General features: G+C 37.4%; 1 protein-coding gene across 1 annotated transcript in view; it reads right to left on the reverse strand.

Annotated features, from left to right (window-relative positions):
• The window catches only part of ENOX1 (ecto-NOX disulfide-thiol exchanger 1), a 364,528-nt gene that overhangs the window by 59,409 nt on the left and 281,899 nt on the right, over positions 1–23,220 (reverse strand). Inside the window, exons 9-11 of the mRNA XM_015851740.2 lie at positions 21,879–22,091; positions 6,944–7,050; positions 3,394–3,511 (exon numbers count right to left, since the gene is read on the reverse strand). Coding sequence (XP_015707226.1) covers positions 3,394–3,511; positions 6,944–7,050; positions 21,879–22,091 — 438 coding nt within the window. The remainder of the gene's footprint in view (positions 1–3,393; positions 3,512–6,943; positions 7,051–21,878; positions 22,092–23,220) is intronic.

Consider the following 23,220-nt stretch of genomic DNA (forward strand, 5'->3'; position numbering starts at 1 on the left):
CCAGATTTTATTCCAGCTGTGCTGCTGAGCCAGTATCAGTAAATCAGGTTCATAAACAAGTAGGAGAAGTACAACTGGCAGATGAAAGTAGAATCATAGAAACAGAGAATCCTTTGAGTTGGAAGGGACCAACAAAGGTAATCTAGTCCAACTCTCCTGCAATGAACAGGGACATATACAGCTACACTAAGATGCTTAGAGCCCCATCCAGCCTGGTCCTAAATGTCTCCAGTGTTGAGGAATCCACCACATCTCTGGACAGCTTGTTCCAGTAGAGGATTCAAGTCTAGAATGGAGTGATGATCCTTGCAGCAAGTTCTTCTTCAGCTGTTCCCTATTGCCTCAAGCAAGCAGCAAGCATGAATTTTCCCAAACAATGTGCAGATTTCTAACACACAATGTAAATTGCTCTACTGCAAGACTTAATACCTTCCACAACTTGAAAAAAAAGGACACAAAACAATTTTACTAAGAGTTTTTTCATCATCTATCCCAAATACTTGGAATTTGTTGAGCATAAGGGCTCATGTCCTTCTAACATTGCTCTGAAAACTGAAGTCCAGCAAGTCTGGAATAATATTCAGGCACTGAGGTCCTTGCACAACCTCAGAACCTAGATGTGCTGTACTGTGTTTTGAAATGTTGGGGCTGGAATCCACTCTCTATCAAGATTATAGTTTTCAGATATTGTAGAGAATAGTTACCATTCTAATTCAGTCTACCAGTGAGGAGCTGTGAAATACCCAGCGCCACAGTATCTAAAAATGCTTGCAGATGTGTTATTTCTGAATGGAAAAGGCTTGAGTAACAGAAAAAAATACATTGGAGGACTGCCGAAACTACAGACTTCAGTGAGACAGAATAATGTCTTAGGAACCAATCTAATTTGTTGAATTAATTTGAAATTATGCCTTCTCAGACCTGTGATTTAACCAGGTGAATTAATGTAAAAAAGATCTGACACCAGAGTAGGAGACAGGGGGAATGTCTGTCACCTGTTGTGGATTTGGGAATGGTAACCTCACATTGGTGTTCTTTCTACCTTCAAGTAGGTGATGAAATGCATTGGCCAGGCTGAAAAGTAAACTCCACGGGAAAATCCTTAGGATAGCAGAACAGGCAGTTCAAAACTCTGGAATCATCCAAATCAATTCATCATGTCTGGTCACTGCAGATAGTTTCGGATTTAGACTTTTAAGCATTTAAGTGTACATTCTGTCCTTGAATTGAAGAGGGTTGATATACTTCTTGTGTTACTCAGGCTCTGCCCTCCCCATGGTTAACTAGTTAGGCAAACACTATAGGAGAAAGGATTAAAAATAAGGAAAGTGACAGTGTTTCCTCACTTTGCAGAATTGTTTCTTTGTCATGGAAGACTCCTAATAAAAGACATTCTTTGTAAAACAGAGGTGACTATGAATAGAAATAGCCACTCCAGTGAGATAAAAGGAGTGATTCTGGAAGAAGAGAGGAAGGTTAACACCAAAAATAATTTTAAAAACACTGTACATAAAAATGAAAAATAAATGCCCTTCTCTCACTTTCTTTTCATTTGTCCGTATTTTATATACATCAACTTCAAGTTCCCCCTATTGTCAATGGCAAATGAATCAAACCTACATACTTAACTCGAGAGTGGAATGTTAGAAGAAGAAAGCTATAAAACATAATTTTAGAACTGGAGGACTGTATGTATGCAGCAAGCTGGATCATCTCCAACAAGATCAAGAGGATGATGAATGGGACAATGGACAGTGACAGACAAATACTCAAGTGGATTCACACTGCCAAATTTTGATTTAGTTTGCAACATAGTTCTGGGTTTGCTGCTCTCATCACTGAGAGGTGTCAAGTACCACATTATAACAATACAAATAAATGGAAGTAGTTTAGTACACAGTAGAAATCTCAGATATCAAGGCGTTTGACAGAAATGTCCCTTTTTATAGAAGAAAACTAAACATCCTTTCTCATTTGTGATATTATTAATCAGAGGCAAAAGGAATGACCTGCATAGCTCAGCCCTTGGCACACATATGTTAAACCCAGCTGAACTGATAAGTATGACAGTTCAAAACATCATTACTCCTTTTCTGGAGCACAAGCTGTTTGTATTCCTGACTCTATCTTCCTGTTGTTAATTCTAGTGACTTCTCTCCACAAGATTGGACATAGTCAACGTAAAATGATAAGACATTTAAAACAATCTCTGATTGCTAGCAGTGCTCTCTGTCTGCAGAGACCCACTGTCTCAGCTCCACACTAGTGGTCTCTAGAAATTTCAGATCCACATAGTAAAACAGGCCAAAATGAAGGCTACCATTACAGGTTTTACAGGAAAAATGTTAGTTCTCCCTTCAAGAGAAATACTTTAGTAAAACTTTCTTTGCTAGAATGATGATCCTTTCTTTGTTCTTTAAGTCTTGAGTCATTCGAATTCACCACACAGCATTCTGATGAGTCAGAGTGTTTGTCTATGAACAATTCAAGCCTTTGAAGGGATGTTATTCTTTCCTTTTTGAATACAATACCTACATGTAGAAGTATAGACCAAACTTATCCTCATCAGACACAAGGTTTCTTTACTTTCTCCTTCTTCACCTTCAGTATATCTCACCACTAGCTAGCAGTTTGCAGCTTTGCTTTGGCTTCCGCTTCTGCAAATTTTCTTTCTGAAGATAAGTTTCCTGCTAGCTACTCCCAACTTCATTAGCCAACATCAAGAAAACAAGCAAAGGTTCCATCCAGATCATGTTACCACTAATTTAGTAGTCTGTGAGCCAACTCTTTGAGCGTCCACACTGGATAGCTTAGGTATACTCAAGGAGGCTGAAAAAGTTGCTCTGCTTTCCAAATATTACAAGCACCATAGTTCTTTCTTTCATGATAGCTGTCTAATACATATAAGACTAATGCAGCACACAGTACTGTATTGTAAAATATGTACTGTTTAAATTCAATTCCACAAAACACAGTTAAATGGTATAGTGTACTTATTAGAGAGGTTCTATATTACTGTGTACTTATTGCAAGGAATGGTAAGGCTTAGAAAATACTGACTGTAACAGAACTTCAACTGGCCCCATGGTTAGTTTTGACAAGCATGGAATAAAACTGTATTATGCAGGACTGCAAACAGTATGCTTAAGACACATAATACTTTCAGACGTGGGTAGAATTGGAGAGTTTTCATCACTATATATCATAGCAGGCAAGAGAAACCTCATAGAGAAAGCTTGTAGCATTCAGATAACTAGTTTACAGGGATTTAAAATAAGATACTGTTTTATATAATCAGCTATTAATTTGTCAATTAACATATGTATTTTTTTGTTTGCTTTTAAAACAACAGCTGTATGTACTTGGAGACATTATAGAAGGATTTGGCTTTACCTGAATCATCTACTCTCAGCTTTTTAGTGGGATTGTCATCACTGTCATCATCAGACATTTCCATCTCCTCTTCCCGGCGGATTCCCATGAGCTGTTCACTGTGAGCATTTCGGAGCTCCTAAAATCCAAAACGATCTTTTGTCAGTATTGGATTCCATAAAGTCACAGCTTTATCAGTAGTATCTGTTTTTAAAACTGCTCTGATTTTTAAGTATACACGATTTGTCATTGTTGCCTACGGATATTTATAAGAACAGTATCACAAGGAATTCTTCATGAGGAAGAATAGAATTTATCAAAGGTAACATTTGGGGAAAGCAAGAGAAAGTGAGTCTCCATGTCAGGTGCTCTTTAGTTCAGCAAAACATAGAAGAATGTTTTAGCAGCAGAGATAATGCTTAAAACTGATACGAATTAGTCTGACTGATAGAGAAATTGTCAGTCTTCTTACGGTATAAAGAATTCTTGCTTCTTCTGTCACTTGGGAAAGGATTTTTCTGATCAAATGTAGGTTTCTCCACTAAAACTGGTTCCTACAGACATCTTTCACACAAATGTAAAAAGCTCAAGCACTTTGGGTAATTCACATCCATCATATAACTATCAAAAATCAGATTAACTGCACTCTAAAACTGATTAGTTTTCCCCACTGACCATAAGGGCAGCTGGGAGCAGTCAGTGGTGATGGAGCATCCTATATTTTAGGTGTATGATGCTGACCAAAGCAGTCTTTCCTCCATCCCCCAATTCCCAGGTTGCCTTGGGTTTGAAAGACCCAGCCTGACAGCAGTGTCCTGAAAGTTTCTCAATCGTGATGGGAGACAACTACCTGGTGTCTAGGTGACTACCACAAGGGCAGGCAGCAGGAAACCAATGCGTGTCTCCTTGGGGAAAGGATCATCAGGTGTGAGGGCTTTGTAGGAGTCTAGACAGCCTTTGTTCCCAGCAGAAAGGCTGGTATTGGTGCAGTGGCTGGCTTTTTAAAGGCAGTGCTGAGAAGATTGAGAGAACTCCATTTTGTCCTAATAATCCTGTCAGGTGTAACACAGGGATGATGCACTGTGATTAGTGTAGGCCTTTTCAGCCTGCAGACAGCTAATTTTTCTGCCAACAAAGAGCCTAATTCCCAAAGAGGTGGTTTGAAATCTTTGAAACAAGGAAGAGGCTGAAAGGAGGAGGAAATGGAATTGAAGAGCCCAACCACGGCTCCACGCAATTACCAATAAGCCATCAGTGAGGGACTGTGTGAAAAAGGAAAGGTGTTTCCCATGTGCCCATGGTTTATCAGGAGATCTCAAATACTCTGATAAATGTGTACACAGCCGTTAATCACAGCAAAGTCAAGGAGGCTAATTAGTAGGCGTTCTACATCAAAGTGATTTTAGATTTAAAAAAAAACAAACAAAACAAAACAGACTAGAATGGTTAATTGTCAGCCACTATATCACCCTATAAATGACATGTCTGCAAGAAATTAGCAAGCTTATTTCTTCATTGGAGAATGCCACTTGCACTTTTTTTGTCCAGGGGAATACTGACTACATACATGAGAAGACAGAAGGTTCCCACCCCTTTATTCCCTTGTAAAGAGGGAACAACTGTCCTTGATGCATCAATTTCTACACTACCGGCAAAGCCAATAATCTTCCATGGAGAATGCTAATGTTCATGACTGTTTGCTTTGTGATTGGGTTTCTATTAAAGCTTTCCTAAAGTCTGAAAAAAAAGGGAAGGTGATCAGGTAATTAACAAATCAGAAGATAGTGTCATGGTTAGACTATATGATTTAAATCAAAGCTGCCTTTTGGTACATTTCCATCATATTTCACATCTGAAAAACAGGCATTTCTAAAACATATTGTTTTACTGAAAAACTTATGTTTTTTAATTGCTTTTATTATCCAATTTGACTATTTTTAGAAAAACAAAAGGCAGTTAACAAAAATAACTACTACTTGAAAAAGGAAGTAGTGAGTTAACATTCCTGGAAAGATCAACTCATAAACATTTTCTTCCATTAAACATTTGTTTATTTGTCAATTTCCTCTATTTTGTAGCCAGCAAATCAATGATACACCATATCCCTTTACGGAAAGTTAGTTTAAGAAGGGATAGTCTTAGAGTAATTGAAATAAACTAGTAACAAATCATAATTTTCATACCTTTCAGAATGATAAGACAAATATCAACCCCCAACTTCCCAGCTTCCAATTAAATCAAGGCTTTAACCACTACTTTTATGAAATATTGTGAACAAAATGCAAAATACAGTTTGTACGAATAAATTATGCTAACATTTTATTTTAAGTGTCCCATTATTGTGAAGTCATTTGGTATTCACTGTAATAGCGCTGATCATAATGAATTCATTTGGTATTCATGTGGATGTCACATGTATTTCCATAGGTGTTCCACTGTAATTTAGCATTAGTTAATGGGCACTTAAAACGTTATCCAAATGATTTATATCACAGCACTTAGTGTTTCTCAAACTAAGTGTACAACACTCATTTTCCAAGTGTACTACAAAATAATTAAATAAGTGCACCTTACCTTCTAAAGTTTTTATTTTGAGACAGAGAAAAATCATTTAGAGGACTGTGATACTAGCAATCGACATACTGTATTATGTGAAGGTAAGCCGACTGCATGTAAGTTGCTCATATAAAAAATAAAAAAATTTAAAAAAAAAAAAAGGAAGAAAGAAAGAAAAAAAAAGACAGTGGTACTTACTTTTTAAAATACAGGTTCATAGCGTATATACTGAATTAAAAACCAAAGCTGGATGACCAAAATATAAGATGAGGTCTGTTGCTTCCCTTGCTGCCACTTGCAGCAAGGAGAGTTAGAATCCCAGTTCCTCTGCTCATGCTTATGACAGTCACACATGCACGTTCCCACATTGCTAACTCTGTGTGGCATTATGATTGCATTTATACTCTTTTCTTCGCAAGCAATATACTTACAATCTATACAAATGATTTATCTACCTTATCAAAGGAAAATATAAAACAAATGGGAAGGAGTATGTCGTAATTCTGGACTGAATACGCTCAAGACTTTATTTAAGAAAGAAATTATCTTATTTTCAGGCAAAGCCATCTTATAATGACCATGTGATAGTACAACCAGAAAAAAAATCTGTGCCACAGAATTCTCTTTTAGAAACCAGATCATGATGACTCCTAAAAAGATGTTTTCCTTTAATAATTCTTAATTCTCTTTTTAGTTGAAAATAGCGTTACTAATTTCACTACTTCAGTTCATTATTTTAGATAGTAAACATATTCCTCCAATGATTTCCCAAATCTTGCATGAAAAATAAAAACATACTGCTCTCTGTCTTAGTGTTATTTAATGACTGTTATCCTTATGAGAGCAATGGGAACAACTCATACTGCAGATGAGGTTGTAAAATGGCTAGTTGATTAACAGCTAAAATGGCAGCTGTAAATATTGCTGAAAACACTATGTCCAGCTACAATCACACTCGTTCTGTGTCAATCCAGCTGTGAGATGATGGATAGAAAGTAATAATAAAATCACCAACCTCAGAATGCTTTCGCCAAATGTCTATGTTCTTTCGCTGGGCTTTCGAGAAATGGTCCCAAGCTTTTTGTCTGGTAGAAGCGTTGAAAACGGCGACAATCTGCTCAACTTTGGTGAACAAGGAAGTCAAACAAGACAAGCAATTTATGTTGTGATCACTATAGAGAAGCAAAGCAAAGACACTAGGAGTCTATGGATGATGTCATTACTGAAACAACATCATCAATATCCATCCAATGATGTGTCTTTTGTACTTACATTTTATCAATGTTGGAGATGTCTCCCTTCAAGTCTGTCTCCACAACTTTAGTCTACACAACTTACAACCACGTACCAAAGAACATGCATGCAGCTGCTTCCCAGTGATGTCTGCTATTGTTTTCTGTGCAGCCATGTGCCTTTATGCGCGTAGCTATAGGCATGAAACTCAAGGCATAAACTTGATATCTACTCCCCTGTTGCAGCTGCATGTAGATGAGTAGGATGTGCAAATGAAAGCATGAAAAACAAGCAGGATCTGCTCTCAAGTGTGGGACAGTAGGAATTTGCCAGCAAGTAGAAAGGGCTAAATCATATTTAAATGCTACATGCTGTAGCTGCAGCTGCGGCTTCTCTTTTATTAAATATATAGAAGCTCACCTGTGCTAGCTCATTTTCTCCCATGTCCATGTTGTACTATTTTTTTATATATAATTGGTTACATTTTTCTGCCTTCAAGGAAGAGATGTGAAATGGGCTTCCCTCATTCAATGTTATCAATTCATTCTGATGCCAGACATCACTGTACAGAACAATCATCAATGACAATTAAGATACTTAAGTTTTTAACTGCTTATTCATCCTGAACCAAAGCCTTTTCTCCCAACTCTCTTGTCTTTCTCTTCACATAAGTTACAAGCAATGTTGTCTTTCCAAAACAGTGACCTGCTTCAAAATGATTTGGCTGAGATGTAAGTTGCCTTGATTCTGTCACAGTTAACAAGACCTCTGGATTCTTGGGCTAAAATTAGGTCCACTGTTTCGTAAAGCTTTGCTTGCAACACCTCCTTCTTCCCTCTTTCATTGAAGGAGAAGGTAACAGAAGTGCTGTAATGACCTCTGATCTGGTCTCTTAACAAGCTGATTGCTGACTTCTCTCCTTCACTCAAGTCACAGATGTGAAAGATCCTGCCATATATAACAATCTATTATTCCTAAAATGGTGAGCGTACTTTGTAAGTCAATGATAGATCTTTCACCCCCGCATCTGGAAATTAATCGTGTTCATTTCTTTTATTCTCTCTCCTTTTTTTTTTTATTTATTTATTTTTTTTTACCTCTGCACAGGTTGCTTCCAGATTCAGGAGGTGGTAGCAAGATGAAGGCTGATACCTTTTCTCAGCTAATAAACGATAGGATACAATGAAATTGTTTTAAATTGCACCAGGAGAGTTTTAGACTGGTTACTGGGACTTTGTAATGCAAAAGGTTGTTAGGCATTCAGAAGGGCTGGAAGAGGTAGAGTCCTCAGCCTTGGTGGTATTTAAGGAATGTGTGGATGTGCTACTAAAAGACACAGTTTAGTGGTGGTCTTGGTAATGTTAGGTGACGGTTGTGATGATCTTGAGGGTTTTTTCCAGCCTAAATGATTCTATGATGCCATATAGGGAAGATTTCATTTGCAGTCATTGGGGTTACTTAATTAACTTCTAAAGATACAGAAGTACATATCTGCTATTAAAAGTAAATCTCAAATGCTTGTACTAACTAAAGCTGTCTCAAAACTGATGTGACGATCTGATCCATTCGTGACCCCTATAAATTTCAGTTGGAGATACAATAATTTCAGCACATTAGAATTTGCTTGGAGTGGAGGTTGGATGCATCAACAAAGTTATGCAGTGTACATTTTTTTCAATTAATTTCAAAAGAATGAAAATGCTGAAGCACTCTATTATTACATGTGTAGAAACTGAGGCTAGAGTTTAATTACTGTCACTGTGTTGATGACCCAGGTGCTTAGAAAATCTTGCTTAATTAAGAATCTGTTTTTAGTTTGCAAGTAGAAATTCAAGCAGGAAAAGACTGACAGAGATATATGGAAGATCTCATTTCCCAATTTGCACTAATGGGTATTAATATGATCATATGTAGTTTGAAAAACATTTGAACTTTAAAGTGTTTAATTTGCATTCTGTGAACAGGTGCTAAGATTTATCAGAAGTCATTATATGATCATTTCAGAAACTATTCTCAATGGAAACACCAGACAGGAGGTGTCAAAGAGTTTTCTGTGCATAACTGCAATAGACAAAATGAAGAGCAGAAAAAGGATCTCCTTCACTTACTTAGCTCTCAAAAAAAATTTGAAAGGAAAAAAAGAGGTCGGGGTACTAGATGTTAAAAATCAAGGAATATAGAGAAAAATCATCCAGTGGGCTACAAGGGATGATAAGGGAGACAGAAGGGAGAATAATGAATGCCCATCGTAACTCATGTGAAGATTAACAATACCTGCAATATAGAAATTTCTTTGTACCTGCTGTTAGGTTAAGTTACACTTTTGTTCTTCTCATATTTTAGTGTTTATTGTGCTCAATTTGCTTCACTTCAGAAAGGATGGGTGTGAATGCAAAGTCATATTCTGAGATCAGCTAAGAGTCCTGAGGGTCATGGAAGCCCTGACTGTGTGACTTATGGGAAATGATTTTTGGGATCTTATGGAAATAAAAAATCATATACATCAAACACTGATGTCTCACTTTTATGTATTCAAGGAAATTATCAGCATATATACAACAATTTAAATATACATAGCATGTTAGGCTATGGAGTATTACAAACAATGCTTAGGTAACATCCAAAATAAAAGGTCTCCAAGCTTTACATTAGAGCTAAAGGGCAGCCAAGACCATGGCTAGGACACAGTTGAACAGTACAGGAAACTGTCTTCATGTCTTCCTGTACTACACCAAAATCCTGAATTGCTGTTTTATGAGATGCCATTCTAGCACACACCCATTCTGCCAGGTCACAATTATTTGTAGGTTAATTCATGCTGCATCAATATTCATTTATTCTCTCATAGACAACCTTAAAACAGGAATAAGTCCTGCACTCTGGTAACTGATAGACAAGACATGATGTACCCACCCCTGATTGAGATCAAATTTGATGAATAATTAGTTCAACAGCACACACTTATGAAAGGAAGCCAGGAGTCAGTCGAGAAGCTCTCCAGACAACATATTCCTCCTTCCATAAGATTTGGCCAAAGAGAAGCCTCACGATGTGGGCTGCTATTTGGGGAATCAGAGTGAAGCAGCTGTTCCCAGTCTAGCTGCTGGTCATGATTTTCAGACCATCTCTTGACCTCCAGAAGGAAATTTTCAAAATGAAGTAACAGGTTATGCCTGTATCTCTATGGCACCTCGAGCTCTAGGATGCACTTTACTATCAACTGTGACTAGTAAGTAGAATTATTAATTAGCATGAAATATTCATTGTCAAACATCTGTTGTTAAGTTCCATGCTGTATCAAATTTTCATTGACCATATGCAAAGCTATTTCCTTACTAAATTAGGTTTAAAAAAAACCACTTTGTTCTGGAAGGGTCCAAGCTATGTCATTGATTTTTCGATTAATATAAGCTGGAATGTGTAGGTAATTGCATCTTTCCTAATGAATTCTTATACGCCTGGTAATTTATGTGGCATGTTTCAGACAAAAGATTTTAGGTAATTGTTTTTCTTTTGATTTATAAACAAGACCCAAATATATAAGCCTAATGTGATGTGGAACTGTCACTATCTAACAAATGTGGCATAAAACTACCAGATATTTTATTAGAGGTGAAGGCTTTAGTAAACCTATTACATGGAAGTTTAAATCTCAGTTTTTTGTTGCCACAAAAGATGTCACAGGATCACAGTATTGTTATCAAGTGTAAATGTAAAAACAACCAGAAAAAAATAGGAACAACAACAAGAATACCTTAAATTATGCCAGTAGAAATTGCATAGAAGATAGGATTGCCATCTCTTCATGGCAAGAGAAAATTTAATAGTTTGCTTGCAAATGACAGTACCAGAGGAAAACAGAAAGAAATGAGAAGCAATGTTCTTCCTTATCTGTAGATTAAGAGGTAGAGAGAAAACATTCACCCATCCTTACATTTACCAAGCAGACTATTTTAAATATGACTGAAATTCTTCCTTGTGTTCAGGAGACAAGAGGTATCCAATTTTTCCCTCGCTGTTCATGTTATCATCTGCCATGTATGCATAGCATTTTTAATATCTTGTATTCAATAATAAAGAACATTAACAACTGAATGCTTTATGACATCCTACAATAAAAAAGTAACAAAATAGAAACTGAAACACGATGTGATGAAATAAAAACAAGGGATCTTCTCTGGAAGATAAAATAATCACATTTGATACAGAATTTCACTCAAAATTACTCCAGTTAGGAATACAGGATAAAAACGACCTTACACTAAACTGCTGTAAGTGCAAGAGTAGAACATATGGTAATTTAGCTCAGAAAAATGCTGTAAGAGCATGACAGCTGACATGCAGAATAAAAGAAAAATTCCACCCATAAAATTACAGTGTAAAGGAAACTGTCGTAGTTTCCTTTACACTGTTATACAGATTTGCAGCATGAGAAGGATATAGAGATGGCGTGGTTTGGGTCAGAAACCTTGTTGCTGAATTCTGAATAAGTTGGAGCCTGCCAAACAATTTGGCTCCAAGCCCAGCAAACCAAGGAATTACAGTAGTCAAGGCTAGATGCTGTAAGTGAATGAATTAGAGTCTCCAGGTCAGTTTTGAATAGAAAGAATCTTATTTCTGGCAACAGTCCTGAAAGGCATTTGGTGAATACTGAACAGACCTTAGCACTAAGTCCAAAGCTAAAAATGCATGTAGGCAAATGGTATGTGACATCGACAGAGAAACTGTAACTAGATTGAACTATAATGAAATTAATAAATATATATCTTTAATTAATCTGAACCAAGCCCTCGGCGTCTTGGTTATGATAATGTTTACTTTTGAAAAAGAACTTATTTTTCACACATCTAAACTGAAAACCTGCAGGCTCTCCCTGCTACCCAATTCACATACAGAAAAGTGAGAAACAGATGTGACTGCCTCAGACTGGCAAAGGAAGGAATCATCAAAGTTCAAAATATTCCCCTGGAGAAGTCTGTAGGGGTGCACTGTTAAATATATCAGTGGTCATCAGCTCCACGTATACACAAATGCCATTACTGATTTTTATAACAAACACATAGACTTTTACAGCTATGCAGAAAGACTCATCTACTACAACTAAATGAAAACCTTCTTCATTTTTTGTTGTTGTTGTTATTTTTTAAACAAAACAAACAAAAAAACCCAAATCAAACAAACAAAAAACTTCATGGACATCAAAAAGAAGGTGATCTGTGGCTGCAATACATTAAAAAAATTCAGCCTTTTGTCTGGTCTTGCTGCCTGGGTGGCTGTAGGTTTCTTAATATATAGCCTAGTCTTCAGATGTAGATGTGTATTTTCCTGTTCCCATTCTTTCATCTAACTCAGACTGGTACCTGCAATGTGCTGTTGGGGGTTATTAAGGGATTGGGCTGGCAGGTCTGGTCTATACCAGAGTGACGCAGAAATCACAGAATCACGGAATAATAGGGTTTGGGAGGGATCTCTGGTGATCACTGAATTCAATCCCCCTGCTAAAGCAAGGCTCCCTATAATAGCTTGCACAAGAAAATGTCCAGGTGGGTTTTGATTATCTTTAGAGAAAATGACTGCACAGCCTCTCTAGGCAGCCTGTTCCGATGGTCAGTTACTCCCAAAGTAGTTTTTCCTCATGTTCATATGGAACTTCCTATGTTCCACTTCGTGCACATTGCCCCTTGATTTGTCATTGGGCACTACTGAAAAGAGCCAAGCTCCATCCAGTTGATTCCTGTGCTTTAGATATTTGTAATCACTGGTAAGATCCTCTCTCAGCCTTCTTTTCTCTATGATGTCTCAGGTCTCTCAGCCTTTTGTAATGGGTATGTTCCAGTCTCCTAGTCATCTTTGTGGCCCTCTGCTGCACTCTTCCTAGGAGACCCCTGTCTTACTAGAGCTGAGGAGTCCAGGACTAGAAACAGTACTCCAGATGTAGCCTCACAAGGGCAAAGTAGAGGAGGAGGATCACCTCCCTCAAACTGCTGGCCACGCTCATTTAATACACCTCAGGATACCATTAGCCTTCTCATCCACGAGGGCACTCTGCTTGCTCATGGCCAACCTGATGTTCACCAGGACCTCCAGGTACTTCTCTGCAGAGTTCCTTTCCAGCAGGTGACCTCCTATCTTGTAGTGATGCATGTGGTTATTCCTCCCCAGATGTTGGACTCTACAATTGCCCTTGTCAAATCTCATCCTGTTTCTCTCCACCCAACTGTTTGGTCTATCCAATAAATTATACTTCATAGTGTGATAAGCAGATTCTCCTACTGAGATGACAGAAAATACCATAAATGCTTGTCCCACAACATAAATTATAATCTTTTGCCTTGTAAAAATATCTGACTTTGGTGTTAGTAGTGGTTCTTTTCTTTCCTTTTTTTTTTTTTTTTTCAGCTAAGAAACAGTGATGAAAAGTGAAAGAAGGAGTATTATGGGGATAAGAAAAACTCAAATTTTCAAGATTTATACTGAAACCTGTGTTGTTCCTTACTTGAGGTATGAATATCAACAATTAATGGCTATAGAAACAGGAAAATACTCCCTTGTCATACTTGAAAATAAAAATATATGCTCTGATTAAATAGAGCCCAGTTTGCCTTGAAAGATATTGTTAGAAATTCTGTCTACAAAATAAGCTTAGAAAATCTTTTAAGTTGTGAAATGTGGTTTAATTTACAGAAAAGAAACTGACAGCTTGATGTAATAGCAAGTGCTGGCACTGTGCCATGTGATAAATCACTTGCACTCAACAAGACCGCTTCACCTCCATGTCATTTCTCAATAAACAGAAACCTGACATTAGGCCAGCACAGCCCAGTAGGGCAGGTACAAATGTATTGTACCTGCTCTTTTAATGTCACCCTCTTATATTACACAACAGATTTTATGGACCTTGTGTTAACATCCAGAAAACAAAAGCAAATAAAAAGCAAAAAAAAAAATATCCTGCACCACCACACATACAAGAAAGAAACCAAACAAACAAAAAAACTAACCCCAAATCCCACATATACACACACAAAAAAACTGCAAAAGAAGTCTCACCAATTCAGAGGAAGATTAAGTCAATGCTACTTTCCTCAACACTTTGACAAGACTGTAAGCCTTCTCCATACCTACCCCAACGCACTACATTTAATTAGTTGTTCTTACCACAATTTATGGTTTGCTGGACCTTTTTTCAGTTCTCGGATTTTAAAATAGCAGAAGTAGGAACAACCATTTTTCCAATCCTATCCCCAGAAGCAAAAAAAACCCTCAAACACAAACAAATAAAACTCAACAAAACAAACACAAACAAATAAAACTCATCAAAACAAACACAAACAAACAAAACCCATAAAGGAACCTTGAGATAAACTGAAGATAGTGAAGAACTGAGATGAGTGCAATCAAAGCAGGTCCAACTAAGTGAAAGGACTCCCTCTAAGTGATAATTGGTTGGGCATCTTGCAGCTTAGGATGCTCCCTGGAGATCAGGGGGGCTATATTTGTTTCAGGCATAATATGGTTTCCTCTGCTGAAGCAAGGAAGCAGAGCGAAGAAGTCTCACAGATTTTTCTGTGGGAACATTTACTTCTCCATTTGCTGCCGTATCTTGTTACCCTGCCTGCTATAAGCTGCCCCCTCCTCTTTTTTGTTTATTGCCTCTTTTCTCATCTTAATAACAGATTTTCCTTCCTTTTGTTGGAACATTCCATCCTTCCCTCCCACTCACCCTATCCCTTTCCCCAGCTCCCATCATTTCCTGCCCCTCTAACATCTCTGTCATCATCACGAACTACACCACTTGAGACAAATCCAATGATTTGAAATTAAGCAGGAGTGGTACCTACTGAAGGAAGTAAATATTTCAACCATAGTTGCACAGATTATTCATATTTATACTTTCAAGGTTTCTTCATTTACTCATAAGCGGCCTAAACAATTCTAGATGTGCAGTCTTTCTAATGCTACACAGCAAGACAGCTTAAGTGCAAGTGCAGATTTCTATGTGAATCAAGCACATGCTTTGAACCTTCATATATAACCTAGGAGGTCCTACAGGATCCAGGTAAGTGGGATGAATTGCGAAAATGGTGTCTTAGACACAAATCTCTCGGGAGAGAGAGCTCTTATTTTTCTGTAAAGCAGCATGCATATTTAATGGTCTACATGAAGGAAAAAAAAAAAGTGTTAAAAATAACAGAACAAGAGCTTTTGCTGAAATTCTGGCTGCACATAAATCGATACCAAGATTCCTATTGACTTCAGGTGGAGTGAAAGCTACAGACAATGGAAGAAACAAAGCAATCCAAAGAAAATGAAGCACAAAGGAAGAAGCTATCTGAAACACTACAGGTTGCAACCACAAAGGCTTATATTGCCAGAAAACGGTGAAGAATTATAAGAATGTGAGACAAAACAGAAACAGTCTTTCATGTCTTATTCTCTGTCACAGCAGACGCATCCAAGACAGAAATGCTTTTCAGAACACATGTATGCCAGGCAGGAAATGGGAGGACAAGTAAAGAAGAATAAAGATACCCAGCTGAGATTTACTGGACAAATTATCAGTATAGAAGCAAGCAAACAGCATGCCTATTAAATGAGCTAATCAAAAAGTACTGGATGGGTTGTGGAGGTTATTTTGTATTTAATATTTTTTTAGAAATACACTAAAGTAGAATGTAATAGTGGCAACTAATGACAGGAATGATTAATGTTTTTATTTATATTATAGTGGCACTCTATGACACCAACTGAGATCTGGGCTGCACTGTAAAAACACATTATATGACTCAATCTTTTTCACAAAGAGTTTAATGATGACCTAAAAATGCATATAAAGTAAGCTCCTATTTTTGAATTAGTCACTGGCAAAAGAAAGAAAAAAAGACTGTAGGACTGAACAATTAAAGAGCATGAAAATCCATTTAAAAGTTGTTATTAATGCAGAGCAATTGAAAGAACACTCAGAAAACATGAATGCATATAAAAAGTCTGACTGCTAAGCGAATTTTAACTAGCATGCTTACAACATCTGTAATGAAACCAGTTTCATTTGTAGTACTAAGAGAGAGTATACTAAAAGGTTGAAAGATTATTGGGAAAAAGGACTGTGATACTGTATTTAAAGCAAATCTGATAAGATGGTAATTTTAGTAATCACCAATGTGTCAGTGAAAATGCTACCTTTTCGAAAGAAAAAGAGGAACTTTTGAAGTGAAATGATAGCAAGAAAAACAAAACTTACTTATTTCAATCTCCTTTTGAGAAAAACTAAAAAAAAAAAAAAATTAATATTTTTATTCCTTTTTTTTTTCTGTATTAAAATTCAGATTATATCTGTGACAGAACTGATAATGTTAAAGCAGATTAAATCACATCCAGAGAGATCAGAGAATGAAAATGAACAGTGCAGAAGTAAGGATAATTTTATTCAATCTTTTCAGAATATATCCACTCTCCATCATATTTGAAAAGCTGTGGCTGTCAGGCAATGTCCTCAGAGACTGGACAAAGGGAAATATCACTTCCATTGTTAAGAACTGGAGAAAGTAAAACCCAGTGAACTACAGGGCAGTGAGCCTCGGTCTGTGACTGGGAAGATCATGGAGCTGATTCTCCAGGAAGATATATCATGGGATGAGATGAGATTATGAGATGAGATGAGGAGGTGAACTGAGACAGCCAAGGGCATATCATGCCTGATAAATCTGGTGGCCTTCTATGATGGACTGAGAACGTCAGTGGAAAATGGAAGGGCAACTGATACTGGACTACTTGGACTTCTACAAGGCTTTTGGTATAGTCCTATACCACATCCTTATCTCTAAATTGAAGAAATATGGATTTGAATCATACTGGGTAACTCTCAGTAATTTGACAAAATGTCAGAGTACTGTAATACATTACTAAGGTCCTTCATCTTCAGGTCTTCAAGGCACTTGAGGTGCCAATCCTGATCTTTTCAAGGCAGAGAGAAACAGAGTTTTTTTCCTTGATTCTTCAAGAATAGCTCTACTGAGTCAATGCAAAGTTTTATTTAGCCTCACAGTCCTGTCATGAATAAAAGCAGCAAGCTAAGTAGATAAACTGCATAATTTCCCAATTTGAGGTTCCTCTGGTTTCAGAAACCAAAAGCTGTGTATCTCTTTGCTGTTACCTCCATGTACTGTTTACGTAAAATGCATCAACATAAGAAAGCAAAAAAGATTGCTAGCAGCAGAAAGAAGTGGTAGGCACTCTATATATTGAATTGTGGAGTGAAAATTAGTTTCTCTCACTAGCAAGATGGAAAGAATATCTAGAAGATGAATGGATATGGACTACACAGTTTATATCTTAAGATCATTTTAAAAAATAAAAGCAGTTAACAGCACGTAGAATTGTCATGAAATTCTGGTTGATGATGCTGTGTAATTGCTTTAGATGGTGCTTTTTAGTTGCCCTGGTTGCCTCCTCACATCCTTTCTTATCCCTTTCAGGAAAGTGCAGTAGTGCATCTACATGGGAGCTGCTAGATTCAGAGAACCACATCATGTTATTCTGATCACAGCTCCTCACATGGGATACCATTCAAATACACATGGACTTTTCCTTTGCTGCTTTGCGGCTTGTGGGACAGAGGTGCACCACTGGTATAGTGAAAATTGCAGTACTTTTTCTGACTCTTTCATAAGTCAGCTTGTTGTTCAGGCAAAAGTAGTGATTCACTCAGGTGCTGTCTCTTTCCTTCTTTTAAAGGATTAATGCCATGTAGTTTGGAGCATCTTACATAATCTTAAAATATGAGAATTTGTATATGTGGATAAAAATATCATCATTAATTCTTTTTAAAAGAAGGAAACTGGCTTTCCTAGTGCCATGAGTAGGGTTGTTTTTTAGCCATTGTGAGTAAAAGTTAAGATGATGACCTTTAGATATGTCTAAGTGATTTAGAGTTATACATCCTGTTTTCAAAAGCTTCTTATAGAAATCCAGTGAACCAAACTAATGCTTGCCAAGGCAGGGTGAGAACCTGCAGAATATCTCTTCTCCTTGATGCCAACTAGTGAACAGAGGGATCCCAAGGTTGCTGGAAAGTGGCTTCACTTCTGGTAGTTACACCATTTGTCTATCTACCTGCATTTGGGGATATCCCCGTCTCTTTGTCTAATCCTTGGGATACGAAATTTATATTTGAATGTGGGATTTTGGCTCTTATTCACCTATAGGTACTTACAAAAATGTTGCCTAGGGACACTGCACAAAGTAGTTTGAAACCTCAGTAAGAAACAGATTAAATTTACAACGAAGGGATGAGAAACTCAAAGGAGTGAACTGCGGCTTTGGTGTTGTCTGAAAAACAACCCGATGCAGATGTCTCTAGGGTTTCCATTTCTCTTAAACATGAAGATCAACATCTATAAGCCTTAGGCTAAAAAGGTGGTTTGGGAAGAAATGAAAAGGAGATACATGGAAAGTCAGAGAGCAGTGTCACATGCAGTGGTGTTATGGAGGCAAAGTAAAAGAATTTAGAAATCAAACCACAAAGACAGAATGATGCACATTTCAAGCATAGATCAAAATCTAGAAAAACTAAGTTAATAAAAAGAAGGTAATGGACATTTTTCTGTCTTGATCCTTTAAATAATTGAAGAAGCACCACATGAAGGCCAAAATCTCCTGTAGAGCTTAAATCAAAGGCCATAAGTTAGTGATATGACAAAAGCAATACACTTTATTTTGCAGATTATCCTGGAATGAGTATCTTGGTTGTGTAATTAATTCATGTCCTGAACACCTGACCCAATTTTTTAGGGGTAATTTGCTTAGGTGATCTTCTACAAATCTGCAAGTAGAAAATGGTAGTAGGGATTTCAATACTTGTACTTCTTTAGCATCTGGTCCAATAAGCTGAAATGTTCTTATCACAGTAACCCTCAGTTTTACACTGAGACCCATATAGAGAGTGTATGTGTTCCAGGTGAGTGCACTTCAAGTCCATTTTGTTAATATATTTTTTCTTCATTCCCCATAATAACATTGCTTCAGTTCTGACATTTATAACTAACTCCAGGCTCTACTCTTATGCTGTGCTCTTCTGTATTAAGACTGCCTAATCCACACTAAGCATGTAGAATCACAGAATCACAGAATGACCCGGGTTGGAAGGGACCTCAAGGATCATGTAGTTCCAACCCCCCTGCCTGGCAGGGCCACCAAACATACACATTTACTAGGTTGCCCTAGTAGAAGTTGAACTGGTTCCCTGTGAGTCCTTTATGGGGAGCAGAGAATAGATGGCATCTCACTGGAAGAGTACTACCAGGTAGATCTGATGGCTCATCATCTTAAAATACATATTTTTCTCTGCTGGATGCACAGAAGGCCCCAGATGGTCAGCTCAGAGTTGGACATCTGACTTGCAACATGACAAACTATTTAAAAACTACTGTAATATCTATGTCAAAAGGACACAAAGCTGAAGCACTGCATTAGACTTTTGGATCCTACTGTAGAACAACAGAGCTGGTTTTAGTCACAGCAGAATTTAATAGAGCAGCCATCTATTTTGGACAACCAAAAGTATTTTCAGATTCATATTAAGTGATATACTGTAGCTCATTATATAGGGCTGTGGGAAAACAATAAAAAAGGAGGCATGAAAACATTCCTCAGATATTCAAATACAAGAGAATTCTTGAAGAAGGGAAGCTCATTTCACAGTCTCTGTGTTTATCAATCTTAGGCATATACACGGGTAAAGCAAAACATCATCCATCTGTTCATAGCAAGTTTGCAGAAAATTTTAATAAGACACTAATGCTAATAATGGCCAATGTTTATGATGCTTATAAAATAACCAATGTGAAGCATCTGGAAAGCTCATTTTGTTCTTATAAAATCCACGGCATGTAACACCTTTCTTCTGAGCCTATGCTTTTGCTGACCTTGTCCTCTCAGGCCAGATTTGCCAGAAATTCTTCTTCCAGGTCATTGCTGTGACTGCAACACTCTGAGACTCATGTTTTGAAGCCAAACCTATTTCTGTTTCTGTACGTTGAACATTCAGCACATTACAGGAACAAACCAGATAGCCAAACTGCAAGTTTCCACCTGTAACTACAGGGATCTCTATTTCCAAGTGACAGATGTTCCACAACAGTTGGTGACAAACGGGCTAATTTAGACAGATTTAACTAACGTTCAGCCTGCTGACATTGGGGGATTATTCGGAATGCAGCTAAAGAAGGTATTTCTGAATACTAGGGCTGGCTGTTGCACACAAAAATGCAGAGGCCCTGCTGTGAATTGAACAGCATGGCCATGCATGGTGCCTGTGTCTTTCCTCCTCACACTGCCTTTCACTAGCTGAGATGGAGGACATTGACTAGCAAATTACCAAGCAAATTAGCTGTTTTAAAAAATTTACTCACTGAACATATGTCTGCAGAAATCAAGTGCCTTTGTCCCGGATTCTCCCTCCTTAAGTTCAGGAATCTAAAATCTTAATTTAGAATGAGAGTTTTTCTATGGCTGGGAGATTGAGCTCTCCATCCCCTATGCTAAAAATGAAAAAGGTTTTCCTAACTCAGGAAGCTTGGGCAAGTCCATTTAAGCTTTTGCCTTTGGCCATAATTTCTGGGAGGGACCAGAAAAAACAGCGCAGAAAAGCTTTCAGGGTTTATGTATTTATAGAAAGATGAGGGGTGTGATTCAGAAATTGCAATGCAACAACAGCATTGTTCTCCATCTGGTAAATTGACTCAGTTTTTGTTTTTAACTTGCATATTAGAACTAGTTCCAGACTCCACTTGAGTGTCTTTAAACTTCTTGCTTGAGCAGCATCATGCAATTTCACAATGTGGCAGCTAGATGAAGGAGATGGACTCAAAGATATTGGAGAGACATGTTAAAAACAGCCACAATGAAATTTATTCTTCTCATCTCTCTTTTCTTTTTTTTCTTTTCAATTTCTTTCTTTTTTTTTTCTTTTTTTCTTTTTTTCTTTTTTCCTTTTTTTCTCTTTCTTCTATCTCTTCTCTTTATTCTCTCCCTTTGAAGAACACTTTTAGGCAAGTATCCTGATTGCTTTTTTATGAAGGAATCCCATTAAGGCAACTTCATTGATTATATTTCTGTTCTAAGGAAATAGCTGCCAGCACTAAATATTTAAGGCCGTTTATCTGCCAAATTAATACTGGCATTGTATCAGCTGAGTAGTCCTCATGCCAGAAGCAGCACAGCAAATTCTTCTACTATGGGAGTGGCCTGGTACACTGTGAATATATTCCTAAAAGTTGCTGAATCCTACTGCCTTTTACCTAAATCCAGTCTAAAAATATAACCTAGTTGTCCTCTATTCTGTAATTGGCCTAGTTAATTAACTAGCTGCATCTCACAGGTTACAAATCACTTCTTTCCACAAAAGCACAATCTTTTCCAGAGCAGCGAGGCTTCTGTCTGGTTCGTTCCTGAAGTGTTATGTCTACATAACTGTAGACATTATGCATAGAGCACATTTTTGTCTGTTAATAAAATAACCAGTGAAACTTTGCTCACCTTGAGAAATAAGCTCTTAGGAATGGTCCTTGTTCCTCCAAATTGCCATAGAGTATGAAATAGGATATGAAGTAGCATATGACTGCATTGCAACTACTTACCCCCAAACAAACAAACAAAAAAACCACTACCACCACCACCACCATCACTACAACACCACTGGACAAAAAGAAGTTACTTACATTGAGTCAGGATCCCTGTTAAGGCATTTTTAAAACTCTCCTTGGCTTGCTCCATCTCTTGCTCATGAGCGGCCTTTTCATTCATGAGACGGCGAACGTGGCTGTTTGCAGACTGCACCATTGAATAGAACTGGTTTGCAGAGCGACGATTCACCTCGCCTCGCTCAATCCAGGTAAGCAGCACTGTGATGGCCTCCGAAAACTTGCTATCATCTAGAACAATTGAAGCACAGGTTTTAAATTGCAAGTATAAATACCCTGCCAAGAACATGCTTTCTGCTCTGCGCCGCATTAAAATCACTATAAATCATGCTCATTGTATACAATATGGGGCAACTTTTGAGCCTCTTGTTCTGTCAGATGAAGGATGCAAGTTCTACCATACACAGCTCCAGAAATCTTCCTTCAAGATCTGTCTTCTGCTCATTTTAATATCCTTCTCACAGTAAAAAGCAGCCTCCGCCCTCCATGGCTTGACTACTCTTTTGCAACAGCTCCCTTAAGCTGTTCAGCATTTGAAATGACCTTAGAGTAGAGTAGAGTAGAGTGAGGAGACATTTATGTTACCAGATCTGCAGAAGAAATGAAATTTGTCCTCATTAATCTGCCTGGTCAAAAGCTTAGCCTTGGAGCTTGAGCTCAGCCCCACATTTGTCAACAGATTTCACTAACATCACATTCTTAATTAATGAACAATGACTGATCTGAACAATTTCTGCTTGAAGCACTGATTAATTACAAGGAACTGCTCTGAACAGATGATGTGTCTGTATTTGTTTTGTATTTTGTGTTTGTCTGTGTTTTGTTTCAAACATTTTTCTTTAAGGAGTCCAAATGAATCCAGACAAATGCATGGAGAACGGCTTTTTTGATTACCATTCAGGTAAATAAAGTTATATTTCTCTGCAGGAAGATCAAGAAAACCTGGTGGTTAGATTTCATGCAGGTAATCTTATTTCTTCTGACAGTGCTCTCAGCTTTTTCAGACAGTCCTTAACAGGGCATCCATTACACTTCCGGCTTCATTGGGATTAAGAAGACACTTTTCTTTTTAAGTTCCATTTAGGCCGAACTGCAAGAAAATGTTATTACAACAAAGTGTCTTCCTGTGGAAGCATTTCTGTGCAATTTGATCTTGCTTTTTCCACAGATTTTTATTCTATAAAATTTCAATTTCCCAACAAATCATTTTAAATGGTTCATCTGGTCCTTGCTGTTTAGATTTCTTCATGCATTTTACATGGTAGGTATACTTTTCTGTAAGAGAAAGCATGCTGTTATGGTATAGAAAGATAGTGTAATTATAACCAAAAGACATTTAAAATGAAAACTGGAAAATATT

Source organism: Coturnix japonica, chromosome 1 (genome assembly GCF_001577835.2).
Source record: "Coturnix japonica isolate 7356 chromosome 1, Coturnix japonica 2.1, whole genome shotgun sequence".
NCBI lineage: Eukaryota > Metazoa > Chordata > Aves > Galliformes > Phasianidae > Coturnix > Coturnix japonica.